General features: G+C 39.5%; 1 protein-coding gene across 10 annotated transcripts in view; it reads left to right on the top strand.

Moving 5' to 3' along the window:
• The window catches only part of ITPR1 (inositol 1,4,5-trisphosphate receptor type 1), a 319,907-nt gene that overhangs the window by 119,770 nt on the left and 177,008 nt on the right, over positions 1-23,129 (top strand). For 7 of the 10 annotated variants that reach the window (XM_041762303.1, XM_041762300.1, XM_041762301.1 and 4 more), the window contains exons 6-13: positions 5,732-5,818; positions 8,649-8,807; positions 10,689-10,787; positions 11,894-11,977; positions 12,086-12,232; positions 17,377-17,472; positions 18,958-19,002; positions 22,798-22,952. In XM_041762303.1, coding sequence (XP_041618237.1) covers positions 5,732-5,818; positions 8,649-8,807; positions 10,689-10,787; positions 11,894-11,977; positions 12,086-12,232; positions 17,377-17,472; positions 18,958-19,002; positions 22,798-22,952 — 872 coding nt within the window. The remainder of the gene's footprint in view (positions 1-5,731; positions 5,819-8,648; positions 8,808-10,688; positions 10,788-11,893; positions 11,978-12,085; positions 12,233-17,376; positions 17,473-18,957; positions 19,003-22,797; positions 22,953-23,129) is intronic. The other 3 variants (XM_041762302.1, XM_041762308.1, XM_041762309.1) reach the window with 1 other exon arrangement.

Here is a 23,129-nt window from a genome sequence, read left to right on the forward strand (position 1 = left end):
AAATAGAAAGAAAATAAAATGAAATAGCTCTTACATGTTGTTGGTTATTAAAAAGCATTTTTTAAAAGGAAACAAGTACTTTTCCCTGATGTAGGATTACTGATATAACTTGGATATTGACTTTGTGCATTTCCTACTTTACTCTTTTTTTTTTCTTCCTAGTGTCTGGAAGTCATGTACATGTTTTAGTGCAGTCATTAAAATGTTGTATTTTGGGCAGCCACTTGCCTTTGGGGGTTGATGGCAAGTCTCCAGTGGGTTTTCGTTTTTATTTTTGTCAACTACTGTGCAGCACCCCAATCAAAGGTCAGATTATTTTAAATTAATGCCATTTAAGGAATTAGTTGTCTAGACCACTTGAGTTCCTTTTGACTAGGATAAACAACATATAAACAGCATTCTGAGGGAGAATGACATCTAGTGGCTGGTTATGGTGTGTTCATTCCCTCCACAGGACTGGATTCTAACTTTTCTCGTCATGATTTCTCAAGTCTTTTGGCAAAATGAACTTCTCCCACTTGCTAATCACATAATGTGTTCTGTAGGCCTTGACTACTGTTTGCTGATAGTCTTTTGACCTGTGCTGTTTTGGTTCTGAAAAACGGTCAATTATATTAAGTCATAGTCTTGACAAGCTAGGAAGAGCCAGAGGAGTAACAAATCTCTTGTCTTTCAAAGCCTGGATCCTTTATTGCTTGTTTTCAGAAGCCTTAATTCCATATCATATTACACAATGTAGAGCTTTTTGACCTTAAATAACCTTTCCCCACTGTTCCAATGATCTTTCTATAGTAACTGAATAACGGTCTCTCTGTTTTTCTGAAATAAAATAACAGGTGGCTATGATAGGGTTGACCTTGATGTTGCTTGAGAAACATGGTAATATCCATGGTGAACCATGGTGTTAGAGACCATAGCATTAAATGTGATTGCTTCCTTAGAAATTCAAAACGGTCCTTAACCCAGTGTGTAAGGGAAAAGAGCAATAGATATTTAAGTTATTAGATTTTAAATTTTGAAAAGGTAACACATTTAAGATGATTTTAAAAAAAAACCAGACTATTTTCCACAGAGATATGATGAGGTTTTTGAAGAAATAACACATATGAGCATTATAGGAAAATAATTCCAAAATATACATGAGTAAGAAAAGGAAAAAAAAAATACAATCCCTAAATCTTACTCCTTAAATATAATCTTGGTTTATATTTGGTGTGTTCCCCACCATTATATTCCTGTATTTCTACTTTTTTTAAAAAAGATTTTATTTATTTATTCATGAGAGACAGAGAGAGGCAGAGATATAGGCAGAAGGAGAAGCAGGCTCCCTTGAGGTGGGACTTTATCTCCAACCCGGAATCATACCCTGAACCAAAGGCAAATACTTAACTCCTGAGCCATGCAGGAGTCACTGTTTCTACATTTTTTTTTTCCTGGGTATTTCTATGTTTTGAAGTATCAATGGGAGCATACTGCTGTCTTCTCTTTCTTTAACTCACTTTTTTCAGTTAATATGTTATGAATAAATACAAATCTTTTATCTTCATTTTTAATGGCTACATGCTTCCTTCACTATATGCCAGTGCTGTAATTTTACATAGCCAATCCTTGTAGGGTGAGTGATAGTCAGAATCCTGACAGCTTTTTATAGTATTGAAGCTAGCTATTATGGACTTGTATGTGTGCAAGATTGTCTTTTTAGGAGAAATTTCTAGAAATGGAATTGTTGAATCAAAGTCGAACCCATTGAAAAACTTTGAGAGACATGGCCAGATAATCCTTCAGAATGTTTTGTCAGTTCACTGTCTTACAGTGTAAGCCATTCCTTAGGATGTACTTGAGGGGTTTAACAGACTAAATCGTGTTCTATTCAAGGGTGAGGCAACCTCAATCACTGGGCCCAGGTATGGGTCTGAACACATTTGGTATTTAAGTATTTAGTAAAGAGTAAAATGAGTTGAAGAGTTTTCTCCTTAAACAAAGTATGCTTATGCTCTTAAGAAAAAGTGAAATCTTCAAATGATCCATAAGGTTAATGCATTGAATGTTCATTCAGTAGTTATGTAGACTTGGTTATCATTCAGCCTTTTAACACTGTTTCAGATGTGACCTTCAGTATTTTAAGAAATGTTCTTAGGTATCTGTTCTCCAATATTATTTTCTAATTTTAATTCCTGTCTTTTTAGACAAATGCCCTTTAATGCTGGTGATATTTAATTAGTTTTTAATACAGAATATATGCCTTTATTTATTCATTCATTCACTCATTCATTCATTCATTTGAGACACCCGAGAGAGGCAGAGGGAGAAGCAGACTCCCTGTGGGGAGCCTGATGTGTGGGACTCAATCCCAGGACTCCAGGATCATGACCTGAGCCAAAGGCATTTTGCCTACCCCCCACCTCCTTCCTTCTGGCAGCTACCAGTTTGTTGTCATTATATATTGGTCTCTCTCCAGTTTTTCTGTGTTTTCTTTGTTTTTGTTTTGTTTTGTTTTGTTTTGTTTTGTTTTGTTTTGTTTTGTGAGGGCTTGAACTCATAACCCTGAGAACTCAACCACTGAGCCACCACCAGGTACCTCTGGAATATATGCCTTCTAGATGACTAACTTGATGTTTCTTTTTAGACATGCCACCAAACACTGAGTTGCCACTCTTGTACTTCATCTAAACGTAGGTAGGAACTTAATATTTTAGATTAGTGCTTCTTAAACTGAGGCCACTGAAAATGGGGAGTAAAGAGAATGTCATGAGAATTTTCTGTCTTAAACAGTCACCTTTACGTCATTTAAGTCCAGGAAACACTGCTTTGCGGTTTACTGAAGATGAGTCCTTTCAGTGTGAGGTTTTGAGTAGAGAAGAACTATATTTGTTGGAAAATTTGTTTTATTTTATTGAGTATTGATTTTTCCTGCTTGGACATTTTTTCTTTCTTGAACTTTCTGTCCATATTAGCTGAAAAAACTGCTTTGCAGAAAGCACAAATGCTTAAAAAGTCTGAACCTTCCTTCCAAGTGGATTCAGTCCAGTGCTGTGTTTGGGAGACACCTGCAGAACCCGTGGATACTCTAGAGACCTCTGGAGAGGTGCAGCACAGACCTGAAACTAGGGAGAACAGGAGGTGGGAGAAGTCATAGGGAAGGTGTTGATGGAGGGAAAGAGAGAGCTAAGAACTGCTGAGGGCAGTTTGGATGCCTAGGATTGCCATGTTGTCCGCACTGGTATTTATGGATATGTCTTGAACCCAGTGGATTTTATCCTTGTGTAACAGAGAAGCAAACTGGTAACTAATTCGAGGAGAGAGGGGGAGGGAAACCTCTGAATAGACCATTGTTGTGCAGGGTTGAGACAGATGTAAGGAATTTAGAGTGATCTACATAACATAGGCAGATCATTCCCTCCTGCAAAGTGATTTCTTTTTGGTTTAGGATTGCTTTCTGCAGTTTATTTTTGTCAAAAGATGTACCTTCCTAAAAATACCTACACTGAAGGTAGAGGTGGAGCAGATGCTGAATTTGAAGCAAATGGAAAGATTCTTTGCCTCTCCAACTCCCTCTACCAGTTGAAATTCTCATCATTAGAACATTTCTTAATTTTGGAAATGTATATATAATAATAATGGTTAGAATCTATTGAATGCCTATTATGTTTAAGGCACACATTTTCTATGATCTCTACAACAGTCCAAAAAAGCTTGCATTGTCCTCATTTTCTGAATGAGAATACTGAATGAGGCTTGAGGAGATTAAGTAACCTGGCCAAGATGGTAAAGCTGGTACATGCTGGAACCAAGCCCAGAAGGTCCTTTGCAAATGCAGACTGTTCTTGGGAAAGAGGTCCCTTAGCCTCTTGGCATCTGGGGGCATCTGGCCTCCAGGAAGAGAACAATGGAAACTTCTGAAATGCACAGCTGGTCACCAGGGTTTTATTATCCATCAGATTAGATACTGAATTTCTTCCCTGTTAATTTATTTCTCTTGGACCCAATCTAGGTGTGGGGGACAGGGCTTGGAATAACAGTTTCTTTATTGCCTGGGACAAAACTATTTGCCCTTCAGCTTTATTATAATATGGTAACAGTACTTTCTGAGATGTACAAACAAATGAATAAAAATGCCTTTCAGGTTGATGGCCGTGGCAGACTATTCTGGAACCCTCTATTCAGCTTTACCAGTTCCTGAGCACGCCAGATTTGGACTAGTAATGTCTCCCAGCTCAATATGTACCTATAGATTTACAGTTAACTCAAATGCAAGTCTGAGGATTATCTCTGCTACTTAGTAGATGTATAATTAAAAAAAAAATCCAACATCATTACATTTTATTTTTTAAATTGAAGCATAGTTGGCACACAATGTTACCTTAGTTTCAGGTGTACAGCATAGTGATTTGGCATGTCTATATGTTAGGCTGTGCTCACCGCAAGCGTGGGTCCCATCTGTCACCATACAACACTATTACAGTATCATTGACTATATACTCTGTGTTTTGTCTTTCATCCCCATGACTTACTCATTCTATAACAGGAGGCCTGTGTCTCCAATGCCTCTTCACCCATTTTGCCTACCCCCCACCTCCTTCCTTCTGGCAGCTACCAGTTTGTTGTCATTATATATTGGTCTCTCTCCAGTTTTTCTGTGTTTTCTTTGTTTTTGTTTTGTTTTGTTTTGTTTTGTGAGGGCTTGAACTCATAACCCTGAGAACACAACCTGAGCTGAAATTAAGAGTTGGACACTTAACGGAATGAGCCACCTAGGTGGCCCTTGTTTGTTCATTTGTTTTGTTTTTTAGGTTTTACATGTAAGTGAAATCATATACTTTCTTTGACTCCTTTCACTTAGCATAATACCCTCTAGGTTCATCCATGTTGTCATGCATAGCAAGATTTCATTCATTTTAATGGCTGAGTGATACTCCATTGTGTGTGTGTGTGTGTGTGTGTGTGTGTGTACACATACCACAACACAGGTAAGTGATTTTTAAAATAAGACATTATTAAGCAAAATTTCAAATGTACACAGAAGTAAATGTTATAGAAACCCTTTGTGTATCCACTATACAACTAATTGCAATGTTGAATAAACCTTTTAATCTCTGTTTTTTTCTTCTTTAAAATATGAATAATGATCTTCACTTCAGGGAACTACTATAAAAATTAAATAAATGATAGTAATATCTAACAATAATAACTAACACTCTGTAAATGCTGCCATGACCAGGCACAATGGTATGTGAGGGTGTAGGTACTATTTTTATCCTCATTTTACAAAAGTAGAAACTGAGGCTCATGAATGTTGAATAATACATTCCAGGACACAGAACCAGAAATTACCCAAAACTAGCATTTAAATTCAGTTTTATTTTACAACAAAACCTTAAAAGAGGGCTTTTACAAATCATAAAAGGGCTATGCAAATTCTCTCCCACCCCTACCCTATTTTATTCAAAAATATATAAGCTTTTGACGTAGTCTTAACCTAAGCAGATGTCCATGAATGCCTGAAAGAAAAAAAAAACCTTTAAAAAAAAGCCAAGAGGGCCAAGAAAAACAAGGGCAGAGTGGGTTGATTTCCTGAACCCCTTGCTCATTTTGCTTAGCCTCAGGGCATACCAAATTATTTGCTTATTTCTGTGGTTCTCATATGAACTGGCGACATTGGTTTTGCATCACTGTGGAGAAATAGAAGCCCTTGTTTCCTCTTTGTGACCAGTCTTCCTTCTCCATGTTACAGCATGCTGCAGACTTGGAAAAGAAGCAGAATGAGACAGAAAACAGGAAATTGCTGGGGACCGTAATCCAGTATGGCAATGTGATCCAGGTAGGTAGGTCACGGCTGCTCTTCTCTTCTGGAGCTAGAGCGTTACAATGAACAGAACTAAAAAACACATGAGATCTGGTGTGGACAGCTTTCATCAACAGGACTCCCATGGAGACAGCCAGTCTGTTGCAAAAGGTCTCGTGTTTCTTCTTATATGGGGTGGATTTTTGGGCTTTTGAGTTGGCCCTCTCTCAGTGCGAGAAGCCACTACTCTGCCCTGTAGTTGGTAATTTAAGTTGTGTGCAGATATTTTAAGTGGGAAGTTCCCTATCTGGAAACGAGCCTGGCTGCTGCACTTTTGTTACACTTGCCTTCCTTGAAAGTTCTATTAGGTGAAAATTGGCTTCCCCACAACTTTTATCTGTTGGTTTAAGAATTGCTCACAGGGCCAATAAGAGCAATTCTGTACCTTCAGATAGAATATTTGCTGATAGGTCTCATATCTTGTCTCGTGGGTTGTGAGGTTTACTTGTTTATCCCTTGTGCCTTTAAAGTTGGCACGGGGATAAAACACACATGAGGAAATAGCTACTGCGGGGTTTGCTAAGAAAATCTATCTGGGTCTATCCTTGCAGAAAATAGTGTGTGAGTCCAATGCCAAATGTAGCCTTTTTCTTCCTTCCTTCCTTCCTTCCTTCCTTCCTTCCTTCCTTCCTTCCTTCCTTCTTTCCTTCCTTCCTTCCTTCCTTCCTTCCTTCCTTCCTTCCTTCCTTCCTTCCTTCTTTCCTTTCTACCTTCCTTCCAGATTTCATTTACGTATTTATTTTAGAGAGGGAATATATGCACGAGTGGGGGAGGAATAGAGAGGAAAGGACAGGGAGTAGAAAGAATCTGAAGCATACTGCCCGCTGAGTGCAGAACCCAACCCAGGGCTTGAGCTAGCGATCCTATGATTGTGACCAGGGCCAAAACCAAGAATCTGAGGCTTTACCAGCTAAGCCACCCAGGCGCCCTTGTAGCTCTTTTCTGTTTATGTAGATGCTGGATCATTTTGATACACAAAGGGTAATAGTTACCAATTTTTTAAGACCTGACCTGGTCTTAAAAAAATCTTTGGTTATCTTGCTTCATTATTTACGTTTCTGAAAGATATTGCTTATCATTTATACTTGACTGGCTACAAAGGAATTCTTTCTCATCGTTATTTCTGAAATAGAGAGCAGTGATAATCTGGAGCATGGAAAAAGTACTATTGCCACATTGGTAATAGCAACCTTTTATGTTTAAATGGGTTATTATTATTTGGCCTTTTGGATAGTAAAGTAGCTTTTGAAAATAGGTCCTACCAATCCCACTCCACCTCCCTTTCAACTTCTGTCCAACTGAGAAAGGACACAAAGGGCCAGTCAGGTGGGCCCAGATTTCAGTATCAGCTTTATTACTGGGCCAGACCAGTGCCTTCAAACTCAGGACTCCCTGATGTCGTTAGAGAGGATGGCTTGAACTGAAGATGGAAGGTGGGCATAGGGGCTGAGAATGTAAACTTTTAAGTGTATTCCAATTCAGATTATGTGACTTAAAGACTGAGATTTTGGGCAAGAAATGTTCCTATGCCTCAATTTGCTCACTAGCAAAATGAGAATAATCATGGTATCATTTCCTAAATGATTGAGAGGTATCTCTCAGAGTAAGCTCTGAATATATTTTAGCTTGTATTACTTCTTCAAAGCCTGGATCTTGGGATCCATCTCTAGGTAATATCAGTTTATAAACCAACTGAGTTCAGCACCTGGACAGATGTGCAGAGAATCAGGGGCCACTCACCAGGGTAACAATGAAGACTTAAGAGGGCATTGCCTTCCCCTTGTGTATAACAGCCAACGGATGTCAGGAGCTCACAAATCAGACTCATGACCCTAATAACATTGATAGGAGCATGTGGACCTCCTAAGAAGGTTCTAGAAAGTGTATCGATTAACATATAAAAAAGGGATATTGGCAGTTGGCAAAGAAGTTCCATGCTGGTCTTAATATTTCTCCAGGATTTGGGTAATCTTTCATCTACCCTTCCATCTTCTCTTATAGCCTGTTAAATTTGGAAGCATTAATCAACACTTCCTGGTACAGACCCACTATGAGACAAGTTGTTTCCCATTTAGATCTTTGGTTCTCCCAAGAATTAACAATAAAGTGGTTAGCATTGAAGATGGAAATTTGGGACACCTGTCTGGCTCAGCAGTTAAGCGTCTGCCTTCGGTGCAGGAAGTGATCCTGGAGTCGCAGGATCGAGCCCCACATCGGGCTCCCTGCATACAGCCTGCTTCTCCCTATGCCTATGTCTCTGCCTCTCTCTCCCTCTGTATCTCTCATGAATAAATAAATAAAATCAAAAAATTAAAAAAAAAAGAAGACGGAAATTTATAGCAGCCATGTTATTCCATATGAAACGATACCCCCTAACGACCTAACAGGGTCATCTCTTAAACTGTTTCTTATGCTCAAAAGTACCTTTCCTTAGCTCTATGTTAAAGTTAGGGATATTCAGATTGCAGTTCCTCAGCTCCTTTATATGGGATTAGGCTCCTTCCTACCTGTTAACAGATGGCAGAGTGCTGTTCCTTGCTAATGGTGCTCTTGACCTAAACAGCATCCATCTTGTCCACAGCCATGTTGGGGGAAAAAAATAAAATATTTCTTCTTCCCTCTACTTCTCCCTTTGCTCTTCCTTATTTTCTAATTATTCCCTGCCTCAGGCACTTCTAGGACCCTCTAACTCCACAATTAGGTCAGAAGTGGAAGGAATGTTTGATACATATTTATGTGACTAAGAGAAATCATAGAGATTCAGAGACCTGCTGACACTCACCTTATTCTCCCTGTGGGTTTTCAGCTCCTGCATTTGAAAAGCAATAAATACCTAACTGTGAATAAGAGGCTTCCAGCTCTGCTGGAGAAGAATGCCATGCGAGTGACTTTGGACGAGGCGGGAAATGAAGGGTCCTGGTTTTATATTCAGCCATTCTACAAGCTACGATCCATTGGAGACAGTGTAAGTGCAAACTCTTGGCATAGGGAGCGCTCCATGCCAGGCTTCCAACTGGAACTGTATATACAAGTCAACTAGGAGAACTTTATAGCTGGAACCAGAGGCTTATCCTGTATGAAGAGAAGGGAGTCACTATGGAAACCAGTGTTTGGGAAACAGGGAAATTTGGAGAGAACTGTGACCTAAATACAGTAGCTGTGTTTTTCCTTCTGAGTTTCTGAAAAAAAAATTATATGACTACCCTATTACCTCAGTAACTTCACTAGGAAAACAGCTAGCCTGTACTAATGTCCTGGGGCGTGTCCCTGTCATTCTAGATCATTAGTGGAATAGAAATGCCTCTCTATTTTGGAAATAAAGTAAAGGAGTATAGAAGATAACTATATACAGCAGGGAAGGAGAATGGATTTTAGGGTTATCTTTGCTTTTTCCTTTATTGGTAAACAGGCAGGCTCTCCGTCTTGTTGCAGTGACTGCAGTTGGTCCTGAGTTGGCCCCTTTCCTGAGGGGTCCTTAGGATATTAAGCCACTGAAATACTTTTCCATGTGACTTAGAACAGTTCTGATACTCACCAGCTACATTAGTATGTCATTATGTGGGCATACACTTGACAACAAATATGTTTAAATGCTATTAAGCCCAATTTCTGACCTTGTTAGGATTTGGAAATAGCAATTTTTTACTAAAACGAAATGTGTTCCTTAAACAGCTTGAAGTCTTGTCAAAATGTTTAGCTAGCCTAAACCTCACACTGGTTTTTGCCATATTCAGTATTACTATTTAAGTTTCCAAGCTTTGGGCAATGTACGTGTTCATTTATATGTTGGTATATGTATGACATTATATGCAGTATGACAGAAGCATGTAGAAGCAGAACATTCCTTCCCAGTTGGTGTATAATAACTATTGATGCTCAACTGAGAAGAGAAGAACAAGTCCAGTAGAGCTTAGTTTTCACCATAAGTGTTGGATTTTTTTGAGATCCTTATGTATATATATTTGGAGTTAAGGAAAATTTAATTGTGTATGCCCCCCAAATGTAGCAAACTCATCAAAATAGATGAGTTTTACCTCTTAGGAAACCATCATTTCTGTCCTCCTTCCTTCTTCCTTCATAATAAAAGACAAATGTGCTTTGTCCTGAATTTGATTTTCAGCAAGTCCTCCTTGATTTTATTATTTAAACGTACCTGTTTGGCTGTGCCTTAGTTTAGAAGTTAAGATGGAGTTGAAGGACTGGTTATCCTTTGTAGGATAGTGTTTTACAAACAAGTGTCGGTCTATTTGTGGACTCTGGGATCAGTTTAGTGGCTTATGACTTTCATTTTAGAATGTGGATTAGAATAGATAGTATCAGGCTGTCCTAAACATAATGAGGATAAGTATTATTTTAGGGCAGTAACTTATGTTTCAGATAAATATAGGTATGTATATCTATATATGTACACATATACATATACACACATATGTGCACATAAGTAGGTATGACTGGAATGTAATAGAGATGTATTTCTTAATGTGGCATGTACTCAAAAAAATATGAAAGTCAGTGCTTTAGATGGCTTTATAATTTTAAAAATAGACTTTCTTTAGGCAATGTTCTGCTTCTATTCCTAATACTCAGAGCTTATTTATGTATCTGTTAACATAGGAAAAGAGGGATATTGATAGTTGGCAGTGGTATCCCATGCTGGTCTTAGCATTTCTCCAGGAATTGGACAGGGATTGTGAGACTTCACTGCCTGGCCTCTACTGTGAGGGGTTCGGCTGAGGTGGCTGAGGATGTTCCAAATCCAAGGGGTGATCTGAGGATGCCCAACTGCCCTCTACCAGGGATTTCTGACCTGTTTTATGAAAACCTCTGTTGGTCTCTTCTTTTCCAGGTGGTCATAGGTGACAAGGTTGTACTGAATCCTGTCAATGCTGGCCAGCCCCTACATGCTAGCAGCCATCAGCTGGTGGATAACCCAGGCTGCAACGAGGTAAGGAAAACCATGTTATGGCCTGTGAGCAGGCATATGTGCAAGAGCAAGCCTTCTTGGAACCAGGGCATGTGCATGCTGAAAGTGACCTTTTTAGGACTTGGGGTACTTACAGGTAAGTGACCGAGTCCCAGGACCAGGGCTCCCACATGGGGCTGGGTGAGGGCCAATAGTTACCCTAGGGCTCATTTTACTAAGCTTCATATAACTGGGAGATTGTTGCCAAATTTGTTAAGCCAGTGAAGGGCCTCTTTTACCAAATTTTTCTGGCTTAGAGGGGCACCTTTTTTCCAGTTTATTTCCCTTAAGAGAATGTCTTTGGCTGATTATTAAGATAGGTGTACTACAGGCCATCAGCAACCCGGCAACGGGGATATGTTGCTTTTGGCAGTACAGCTCCTTGGCCTCAGATTGACAATTATAGGACCAAAGGATGGTAACTTGATTGTGACATACATATTTGCCTAAGAGTTGGGGACACAATCTCTGGAGTCGTATGGAATGAAATCCCAAATATGCCATTTCCTAGCTCCATGTTTGTAGGTTAGTTACCATATGTCTCCCTCATCTCCCTGTGCATTAGTTTTCCTGTCTGAAATAAGTGTGATGGTCATTACTGTTTTTTTTTTGTTTTTTTTTGTTTTTTTTTAATTAGGATGTTACTGAGGACTAAATGTAGTAGTGAATATTAGTGCTTAGCCCAGTGCCTGGGACATATTTAGTGTATAGTGTCTGCTCTTGCTAATGATTATCATTCACATTTTAGAATATATTCCCTGGACTCTTTTTATCTTTATTAGTACTTGTTTTTATTGAGCTTTTACTTTTTGGCTACAGAACAGGAGACTTGGAGAAGAAAGGCAGAAAACAAGGTTCCTTTAGTCATTTCAAGCATACGTGGAATGAACACAAATGCACCCTTTATTAACAAACACATATGCCAGGCCAGTTGAATTTGTGGTTCTTGTGATCTTAATGGTGTGAACTGGTAGGATTTGGGGGCAGAAGCACAGCCTTGCTTCTTGGGCAGTATGAGGAATTTTTGGGCTGGAAGACACAGTTACTGGGAGGGATGTGTGAAAAAATAACTGTCATTTGTTTTTCAGGTCAATTCTGTCAACTGCAATACAAGCTGGAAAATAGTCCTTTTCATGAAATGGAGTGACAACAAAGATGACATACTGAAGGGGGTAAGCTGGATACTTCTCAGGCCGGCAGCACTTGGCTCTACATGGTGCAGCAGCTAAGTTCTCTTGTAAAATTCACTTTCCTTAATTCCTCCATATGTCAACTTTTAGGGTGACGTGGTGAGGCTGTTCCATGCGGAGCAGGAGAAGTTCCTTACCTGCGACGAGCACAGGAAGAAGCAGCATGTCTTCCTGAGAACTACCGGCCGGCAGTCAGCCACATCTGCCACGAGTTCAAAAGCCCTGTGGGAGGTGGAGGTAAGGGATGATGCTGGAGGAGGAGAGAGAGGATTCATGGGTTTGTAGGGTACTTAAGCCCATTCTTTAAAAGATGGGTCAGGATGACAGATGAACAAGCATGTCAAGCTGCATCTGAAGGATGCTGGATGCGCTTGTGAAGGAAAATGATGTCTACTTTAGAAGCAAATTTGAAACTGGAAGTTTCTTTCTCTTGGCCATCTAATCATCTTCTCCCTCCATGTCTTCCTTTCCCTTGGTTATTTTTCTGTCACAATATGTAATTGAGTGCCTACTCAGCATGATACACAGGTGATTCATGTCAGCATAGAAGGAGAGACACTCAGACATCAGTGGATGGCAGAGTGGCCACAGACACATTCTTCATGCTCCAGAGATTGAGATGAGGGAGGGAGAAGTTCAGGTTGGGTGAAGGAGATGGCATCTGAGCTGGTAGTTACAGGATGACATGTATTTCTGAAGGCAGAGACACGTAGAGTGTAAGTCATTTCATGTCAGACTGTGGCACAGAATTGGAATAGGAGACAGCCTTGAGGTAAGGCTTAGCATCCCAGTTCGGTGGAGGGCAGAGGATAGGAAGGGAAGTGAAACAGAAACTGATTTTGGAGACCAGAGCCTAAAAGGCCTCTATCCAGGCATGGGGAGTTTGGATTAAGTCCTAGGCAGGGATGGAGTTTGGAGAGTAGTTTTGAGCAGAGGAATAACACAATCAATGCACTAGTTAAGGAGATAAATGTTTCTGCTCACAGCATGCATTTATTGAGAGGGGTAAAAAACGACTAGAAACATGGGACCCAAGAGACAATGGCATGACTACTTGGTGACAGAGATGACAAGAGCCTAAGCTGCATAGACTTGGCCCCTACCCCAAAGCCCTTCTCTATATGTAACTGCAGCTCTTGGGGTATATGCATTTCTCTGTCTTGACTTGCCTCCTCTCTTTTCCTTCCTTTGCTTTGTTTTATGTTTTTATTGTGGTGCAGCAGGTATAAAGTGCCCAGATCAAAAGTATACAACTTGATGAATTTTTATGTACACGTATAAGTCATATCACCAGCACCCAGATCAGGAAGTAGAAGACTAGCAGCACCTAGAAGGCTCCCTTGAGCCTCTTTACAGCACTGTTTTGTTTTCCTCCTAGAGAAGTAACCAGTGATTTGACTTCTGCCTGTATGGTTAGGTATTCTCTCTTCTTGAACTTTGCATAAATGGACTCAGTATATGATCTTTTTTTGGCCTTTTTCCCCCCCTTACTCAGAATAATTGAGATTCATTCATGTTGTTGCATGTATCAATAGTTCATTCCTATTCGTGAATAGTTTCACCATACGGTATACCACAATTTGTCTGTTTACCTGCTGATGGACATTTGAGTTGATCCCAATTTTTGGCTGTTACAACTAAAGCTTTTGAGAGCATTATAAATGTGAACAGGTCTCTTCATAGTCATGAACTTTCATTTCTCTTGGCTAAATATCTGGAAATGGAATAGCTGGATCACATGGTGGGTGTATGTTTTTAAGAAAAAAAAAAAAAACTACCAAACTGGTTTCCAAAGTGCTCGTGTCATTTTATATTCCTACCACCAGGTATGAGAATTCTAGTTCTTCCACATCATCACCAACACTTGGTGTGGCTAGTTCTTTTAATGCTAACCATTTTAATAGGTGTATAGTGAAATTTCTTAGTGCTTTTAATCTGCAGTTCCCTGGTGGCTAATGATATTGAGCATTTTTCCATGTCTTTATTTGCCATCAATGTATATTCTTCATTGAAGTGTCTGTTCCAATATTTTGCCCATTTAAAAAATTGTCTTACCTCTCTTTTAACATGGATGTTGTAGTACTCAGGTTTATCTTGGCTATTGTATAAAAATTTCTACAGCTTTCATGATGAAAGGAACCTATATGAAGTTTTCAATTTCTACCTTCTCCTTATTCTTTTTCTCCTTCTCTCCACATCCATAGCACTTGGGAGTTTTTTAGTTAGTGCCTATATAGAGACAGTGTCAATCCTGCTAGATTATATATAAACCACTTGTAAGTTAGACCTTTACATTGCTCGCTGATATCACCATTGCACTCAGCACAGGGTTTTATATGTTCAAAACAGTCTTTCAGAACCACTCTTCATGTGCAATTTGGATACTAGTGCCAAAAAAATCCCCCAAAAAACAGAAATCCATAGCCCTAGAAAACTTCTTTTTCTCGGGTATATTTAAAGTAGTAAGTGGAAAATAAAGAAAAACTGAAAATACAGGAAAAAAAGAAAGTAAACCATCATTTCATTAACTTAATGTGCCCATTTCCATGGAGCTGTTTATTCTGTGAGCAGGTTATTTTAAGCACAGTTGACATCACTTTACAGACATTTTTGTGTATTGGTTTAACATGCTGTCATAAACCCCCTCTCCAAAAAAAAGTCCAAACCCTGCAAAAGTGGCTGACTTTTTAGTACATTTAAGAGCAGGTACCTTGTCTATTCGCTTCCAAATTGGTAGGAATGAATTAAAGATCACAAGTCTGTGTGGAGGGTGTTTGAGGTATGGTCTTCTAAAACTTCAGGTACATAACTCAGCAGTCTACTTCAGAGCATCTTCTCTCTCTTTTTTTCCTTCTGAAAAGAAACAGCTGTCTAATTCTTATTCCCTAATAAATTGTTTCCTGCCGGTTTTTCCTTGAATATCCTCGGAAAACATTGAACATCTCCTACTTTTATATTGTTCTGGAATCATCAGTGTTCCTTTAAAATAAAAAAAGGAAGACAATATCATGTTTAGCATTTCTTGTACTGCAGGTCTGCTAATGACTGATGCTCTTAGCTCTTATTTGAAAATGAGAAAATATATTTCACCTTCACTTTAAAAATCTGTTTTTTCCCCCAAATAATAGTTTCACTGAAATACAACTCATATATTTAAAGTGAACTATTCAATGGTTTGTATTAGGTTTGTAGAATTTGGCCATTATCACCACAGTCAATTTTAGAACATTTTCATTACTCCAAGATGAACCCTGTATCCATAGTGATCCCCTCCTGCTAATCTCTATTCCTTATCTCTATAGAATTGTCTATGCTGGACATTTCCTATAAATGATATACAATATGTGATCCTTTGTATTTGACTCTATCACTTCTTTCACAACGTTTTCAAAGTTCATCCATACTGCTGCGTTTATCAGTACTTCATTCTTTTTTATTGCCAAATAATACTCCATTGTTACGCTATATTATCTTACTTAATGGTATTTGGATTATTTCTACTTCTGAGTAATGCTTCTGTGAACACTTACGTACTGAGTTTTTGTGGTAGGTATTTCGGTTCTCTTAGGGGTGGAATCATGGGTCATATGGTAATTAACCCTGTTTAACTTTTTGAGGAACTTCCAAATTGCACTAGTTGATACTCCCACTTGTGGTGTCTTAAGGTTCCAATTTCTCCACATGGCCTTCATTTATGAAGGCTATTTTTGTTAGATTCTGAATTCTAGGTAGACAGGTTTTTCCCCCTGTACTTTAAAGTTGTGCATCCATTGTCATCTTGCATGCCTAATTTCTAATGTAGAATTCTGTGGTTTCTTACCTTTGTTCTTTGTATATAGTGTCTTTTTTTTTTTTTTTCTTGGTTGCTTTTAAGATTTTTATTTCTGGTTTACATTAATCTAATTATGATGTACCTTGGTGGCTGGATATGTAGGTGTGTATGTGTGTGTGTTTATCCTACTTTGAGGCTATTAAATTTCTTGAATCTGTGTATATATCAAATGGGAAGATTCGGGTTCATTGTTTCTCAAATATTTTTCTTATCCCCGGCAACCCACACAGACACGCTGGATCATTTAATATTGTCTGACAGTGACCATCGTCACATTTATGGGTCACATTTTCCTGATTCTTATCTGTCCAGTGCTGGATATTTGCTGAACATTGTGGTGCTACTCTGGAGTGTCTATATTCTGTTGCTTTCCTTTAAAGAGTTTTGAGTTTTGTTTTGTCAGTAGAGTTACTTATGAATTAGTTTGATGCTTTAGCACTTATCTTAAACACTTGTTAAGTCAAGTGTGTTACAGTCTTTTTTCTTAGAGCTAGATTGTCTCATTATTAAGGTGTAACTCTTTTTGACATTTTTCCTGAATGCCCCAAGTGTTCTATGGAATCTCTCAGAGCATCTTCCAGTCCCAAGTGAGCAATGAGAACATTGAGCTCACAGCTTCCCTGTCATTCTTCATTTGGTCTTGTGTGGTCTTACCTAACATATATGCAACTTGGTATTCAACCAAAGACTCAAGGAGGCCCCTGTGTAGACATCTGGAGCTTTTTTTCTGAGTAGTTCTGTATTGTGCTCCCAAAAATACAGCCACCTCAGTCTCCCTAAATTCTGACATATCTCCTCAACTCAAACCAGTGTTGTTTTCTTGGATTCTCCTTCCCAGTTGTACCATCCAGAGAGGACCTCAAGGCAGAAAGCTGTAATAACCATGAAGATCACTTTGTTCCCTTTTCTCAGAGATCACAATTGTGTACTGCCTATTGTCCAACATCTGAACAAAGTTGTTTCCTATATTTTATCTAGTTTTCTAGTTATCTAAAGCAAGTTCATATATTTTGTGCTGTGTCTAATTGTTCATGGCACCAATTACCAGTGCCAGTTATTCCATCATGAAGAAGCTGAAATTACATATATTTTTATGATAAATTGGCCCAGGCTCTGTGAGTTTTAAGTTTCAGAGCACTGGCTTATCTTTGTGTTTCAGCACTAGTATAAGTATAGAATGCTTTCATAGTTTCCTCTGAAATTTCATTTTATTTGTCATGTCTTTTCATGGATGAGTTGTAGAATCCTAACTTCTACTTTATTATGATTAAAGCAAATAATCTGAAAAACATTCAACTTTTTAGCCATTTTTTCCCCAGCCATTTCATATTAATTGGGAGACTATTTCTTCTTTGGAGAAACATAGTACTTCCATATGTTGGAGCTCTGACATTATGTATGATACTTACAATGGCTTTGTTGGAAGATACTGATTTATTTCAGCTAGGAAATATCACTCCTGAACTATGACTTATGTATGAAGTCTCAGTGTTATTTTAATATGGGTTGACACTTCTTCCACTCTTGTTAACCTCTCTTCCTCTTGCAGGTAGTCCAACATGACCCATGTCGGGGTGGAGCAGGATATTGGAACAGCCTCTTCCGTTTCAAGCATCTTGCTACAGGGCATTACTTAGCAGCAGAGGTAAGTAGCAGCTTCTATGTCTTTCTCTTTTAAGGCTGACACATTCCTTTTTCTTCATTTACCTGTGGCCATTGGGAATTTAGATGCTCAGTTACCTTGCTTTTCCTTCCTTTTCTGTTTCCTCTTGCCTCATTTCCCTGCTTATAGAAAAGAAAAAGTAAAGATGATTAACACATTTTAGTACTTCACAGGGATTCCAATTAAGATGTGGGGAGAAAATATATTTGAAAATAATAACTATGATGGGAATGTAATGTACAGCATAATGACTATAGTTAATTATACTGTATATTTGAAAGTTGTTAGAGAGTAGATTTAAAAAGAAAAAAAGTAAAGAATGCTAATCTGGGATTTAGAATTAGAGAAATTTTTGCTTTTGCATTTTGCTCTCCCCACATTTTTTTCCTCTCCCCACATCTTATCTACCAGTCCTTGTCCTAATATGAATATCCAAGACTCAGCTTTAGTGAAACATGGTATGTAAAGCCAGAAGCACTAAGACACATAAAAAATTACACAACTTTATAAAGTATTCTGGTTCTCAGAGCACTAGTGGAATAGACAAGGTCTTATCTTTTACTTGCAGATATCCCAAAAATCAAGGAAATTACTTTACCTTTAATGTCTATAAAGGGTTTTTGAGGAAAGGCAAGACTAAATACTGAAGGACAGGAAGAATTTACTTTTTTACTTTTTGTGTTAAATTAAGGAGCCATCATACTGTGTGACACATCATACTGTGTGACAGATGCTGAGTTTTACTCTTATCTGCTAGAAGATGTACGCTACATTTTCATGTCAGATTCTAGTTGTACATGAAAAGATACCTCTCATGGTCTGGTTCCACTGTGGGATGGCTCAGAGATATTCAAGGTGATGTGTGGATGCCAGTATCACTTCTGCAGCTGACCCCAAAGAAGGCCAAAGCTAAATGTACTAAACCCCCAGGATGCCTGATACTTGTAAGAACTGATGATTTCAAAATACTTAAGAACCAAAGGTCAAGACTAAGTTGAAATTTAAAATGAAGCCTTAAAGAATTATGGACCCAGCTAACCAGCTGCGAGAAATGTCAATTACATGGTTTGCCAAAGTGGTTACATTATTTGTTATGTTCTGAAGCGAGTGTAACTCTTGCTGGAGGCCACACATTTTTTTTTTTAATTTCTACCTAAAACTAAGCAGGATTATTAATGACTGGATACTGATCTTTTATTTATCTCAGGGTTTTAACTGTTGCTTTGTTAGTGAATTCATTGTGTTCTTCTGTCGACACTTGAGAGCCGTCGTCTGGTAACTGGTAGACCATTCCATGTGTGTTGTACTCATGTGTGTGTTGTGGCATGCTGGTTTCATGAACAGAGGGAAGGGACAAGTTTTTAGCTATTCAGAGATGTTCGTAGGCCTTGAAGTCTCCTGCAAGTGGGGCCGAGTCCTGGAGTAATCAATGGATGTTTTAATTTCCTAATGATTCTTTTTCATCAGGTAGACCCTGACTTTGAGGAAGAATGCCTGGAGTTTCAGCCCTCAGTAAGTATGAGCAAGAGCCTTCTTGTCTCCATCTGGTAGGGTGAGGTCAAATGATCTGGAACCCCATTTTAAGAAACTACCACTCATCGTTGAGCACTGGGGAAGGGGAAATCTTAGGATGCCTTAAAAGAGGGTCTTCTATGTTTCCCTTGAGGGCAGTCATGTCTCCCTGTGTTCTGATTGGTCTAAGACTGTCAGTGATGATGCTCTTTCGGTATGCTTATTCAAGGGGTCTTCACCTTTAAGTTGTAGAAGTTGATGGTATCTCTTGGAATGCCCCTAGGCTAGAGACAGAGATGGCCCTTTAGAAGTCGGCCTTTTACAAATGAATATCCTATTGCTGTTGACCTCAACCTCACCCAGATTTTTTCAGGGAATGAGTGTGAGTTGGATAGTGTCATTTGGATGATGGAGATAACGCATGAGGCGTGGTGTTCCTGACATCTGATTAGACACTGAATTGTCTAACCATCTGTCCTTGCTTTCTGCAAACTCAGAAATAGACTTTATAATGTGGTTTGGAATGTAATAGCAGCTAGATCTTTCTTTAGAGGCCGTATTGCCCATTAATGCTGCTTTGGAGGCACTTGAGTGTTGAATTGTCCACAACTGTGGGTTAAAGAGGGCAGTGGTTATATTACATGGAAATAATAAGTATCTTGTGTAGTGCTTCATTCTGGTCTAGGATTTTAAAAAAATGCAAATAGTTGCTACTCTGTTTGACGTTGTGTGTTCATGTGATCATCTATGGTGAATATGGTAGATGATATTGAGGCCATTCCTTTTATCAGGTAGAGGGTTTTGAAAGAACTGACAGGCTTTAAAGTGGATCCATTAATAAAGGGATTGGGGTGGAGACAATACAGAATGCAGTTACCTTTGGAAAGTCTGAATTCTGTGGGAAGGATAAACCTTGCAGTTGGGTTTGGAAAGAATGTTAGCTTTGGAAGGAACGAAGAGGGGTTCTAGCTGAGAGCTTCACGTTATGAGTTCCTGAACTTGCTGCGGGAGTTCATCTCTTTCTTGATTCTTGAGGTAGGAGCTGAGGGTCCTGCTCCTTCCTTTCATCTTCCTCACCCTCTCTTCCAGAACTCATTTTGAAAGCTACCCTTCCACACGGACTGGAAGGTCAAGAGCACTGACTTGCTCCAACTTCTTGCCAATGTGCAGGGAAATCTTTGCCCAACATCTGTGCATAGTGTTCATATGGCTGGTTTTCAGGGGCTTATACTGGCAGGGGCATCATTTTTCATCAGGCAGTTCTTGTCCTTGCACCTTCTTTATTTTGGGAGAAAACTGCCTCTTTGTGACTTGTATCTAATGGTATTAGCACTGCTGTCTGGGTTGTAACACAGAGTAGGTCACCTCTCGGAAATACCTTGGAAGGAGAGTTGTGGCTTCTGTCACTGAGAGCTGATGTCCATTTGTACCTTGAGCTTTGTGAGGAAGAGGGCTGCTCTCCTGGCCTGTTGATGAATGAGGGAAGGTCTGGCATTCAGAGTGCAGAAAGAAGAACATAGTCATTAAAAGCAAGGCAGGGAAAAGAGGCAGACCTGGGTGTAAATAAGTAGCAGAGCCACCCTTGAATGAGCTATGTGACTAAATGAGCTACTTCCCCTCTGTGGCTCTCGATTCCCTCCTCTGTAAAAGTGGCAAATATGCTCATTGATGGGATGAAGTGAGGTGTGGTGTGTAAGATGTGGCCTATAGTAAGCTCTTAGTAAGTAGCATTTGTGTCATCTGCATATGATCAGTAGCATTTTTCATGTCTTTAAATCCATGAGTTCATCTAATCTGCACAGCAGCTGTGTGAAAGGAGTTAGGGGAGGTTTTATGATCTTTGTTGAACCGATTAGGAACCAGAGAGTGGTCCTAACTCATCACATGTCTTGGTTCTCTCAGAGTTCAGTCATCTTTCTATTTTTTCATGCTTCTTCATGCCATGGTGGTGGGAAAAGCTGGAGTGTGGAAACTTTGTTCTGCTTATGGGTCATGTACGTCCCTGAGACTGGCTCTTAGTGCTTGTAGGAATCTTTGCCTGGAATCCCACTTAGCTTGTTCAGCTTGTTGTTCTCAACGTAGCAGCGCCCATGAGCCACATGCTTGATGCCAGAGGGAGAGGAAGGACAACCACAAGTTGTCTCTTGTCTGGAAGGCTTTTGTACGTGTGCCTTTCCTCCCACTAGGTGGCAAACGCCGACTGCACATAAAGAACATGAAGTGCTCAGTCGCAGGTCCAGATACAGACACTCCATGCAATTTTAATTTTTCTTTAGTGTTCCTGGCCGAACACTAAAAAAAAGGTCGGAAATTGAACTGCCAGCCTGTAGCTGAACTAGGTGTCTCAAACTAGAATCAGGTTAGATCTTATTTTAAAAGTGGTGTGTGGAAGACTTTGCAGGTCAGAATAGTTAGAAGAGGACAGATCTTTTTCTTGAACTGAGATATTTGTGCTCTCCATTTACTTCATACTTGAGTGTAGATAGAACAACAAGTTGTAGGTTTGTTTAGGTAGTGTTAGAAAGGTATTAGAAGAGAGGGCATAGGGTAGAGGACACAGAGCTTTGGGAGATATTAAAAGAACCGTTTGTATTTTCTTTTTTTCTCCCTTCTCTCTGTCTCTCTCCCCACCCTCTCTCTTCTCTCCCTCTTTTTCTCCCCCCTGTCCCTCTCTCTCTATCCCCTCCCTTCCTCTCTCCCAACCTCTCACCCCTCCCTTTCCCTACCTGTACTCCCTTCTTTCTTTTCTCAGAGAAAAATTGGGGCTGCTGATGAACTCTTAGAGCAGACTATTGCCTGTAATCTTAGATGTGGGGCCCTGGAATTAAATTCTCTCATGCTCTCTCCTTTGCCTTCTAAATTGATTTCCTTTTATCCAGTCCCCGTTTGGAAAGGAGTCAGTGCTTCAGCCAAGCAAAGCAAGTTTTTGACAAAGAAAATGTGATTTCCCCAGTAGATACAGGTGGATGTTGTCTTCTTGCAAAGACATAAAAAATTAAAAATAATCCCACATAGAGTCACAGTGCTAGGAGACACCTTGCAAAGCCTATGAGAGGACGTGACAGTCTAAGCATGCTGCTTAAATCTGCTCAGGCAGATGGGCTCCGGAGCCTAGAATGTGTTTTTATAGTTTCTCAGGAAAGCTTTCGTCATTGGTCATTAGTCTTAACTGTCAGGGATTTTCTTCAGCCTCTGCCAAATCCCTTACATAGCAAGAGAGGCCCCCTTTTCCCTGAATTGTCATCGGCAGTGCTCCTTGATTAATTACAAACATTTTTTTCAGGGCTAGTCTGACTTCTCAAATATTTTTCTTGGCCACACTGGGATCTCTGCTTATGAACACTTGGATTCAGGCTTATTTTACTTTTTCTCCTGGGAAGTAGCTGTATCATATTATTGCTAGACAATTTAACTGTAGATTAACACAATGACCCATAACCAGATCCACAGGATGAGTTTTCTCAAAGTGCTTCTTTTCTCTTCCAACTACTGCAGATGGATGTAGCTATACGGACTTCTTCATCACCTATATAGCTCTCTTTCCATGGACATCTGTTACTGTAACCCTGCATTGTTTAAACATTTTTATTGCAACACAAGGAGGTAGAGTGTAAATATTCTTGGCATGGGTGGCCGATTATCATCTTTTATGATTGCTCTGAAACTATGGTTCTTTTCCTGCCAACTGCTGATGTTCACTATTGTTTCTTTCCTGTTCCTGTGGACTGTGCAGTGATTGTAGTGAGTGGAGGATCTGGCGTGCAGAATCCATGATTTATGACTTTTCCTCCTCAGGTGGACCCTGATCAGGACGCCTCTCGAAGCAGGTTGCGAAATGCCCAAGAAAAGATGGTCTACTCCCTGGTCTCTGTGCCTGAAGGCAATGACATCTCCTCCATTTTTGAGCTAGACCCCACCACTCTTCGTGGAGGTGATAGCCTTGTCCCAAGGTATGGTTCTAAAATGGCTTATCCTGAGGGGGTCAGAGCTGGTATATGTGTCTTGGCTGGGCTTCTTGGAATCCAAATCATCACTGCCTTTCTTGAAGCTTTTGTAAAGAATTTGTTCTGGTCGCCCATTGGAATGGCATCTGGTTTTTTAATGACTCATTTATTTATAAGTTCCCT

The sequence above is a fragment of the Vulpes lagopus genome, chromosome 7, assembly GCF_018345385.1.
Source record: "Vulpes lagopus strain Blue_001 chromosome 7, ASM1834538v1, whole genome shotgun sequence".
In the NCBI taxonomy this organism is placed as follows: Eukaryota; Metazoa; Chordata; class Mammalia; order Carnivora; family Canidae; genus Vulpes; species Vulpes lagopus.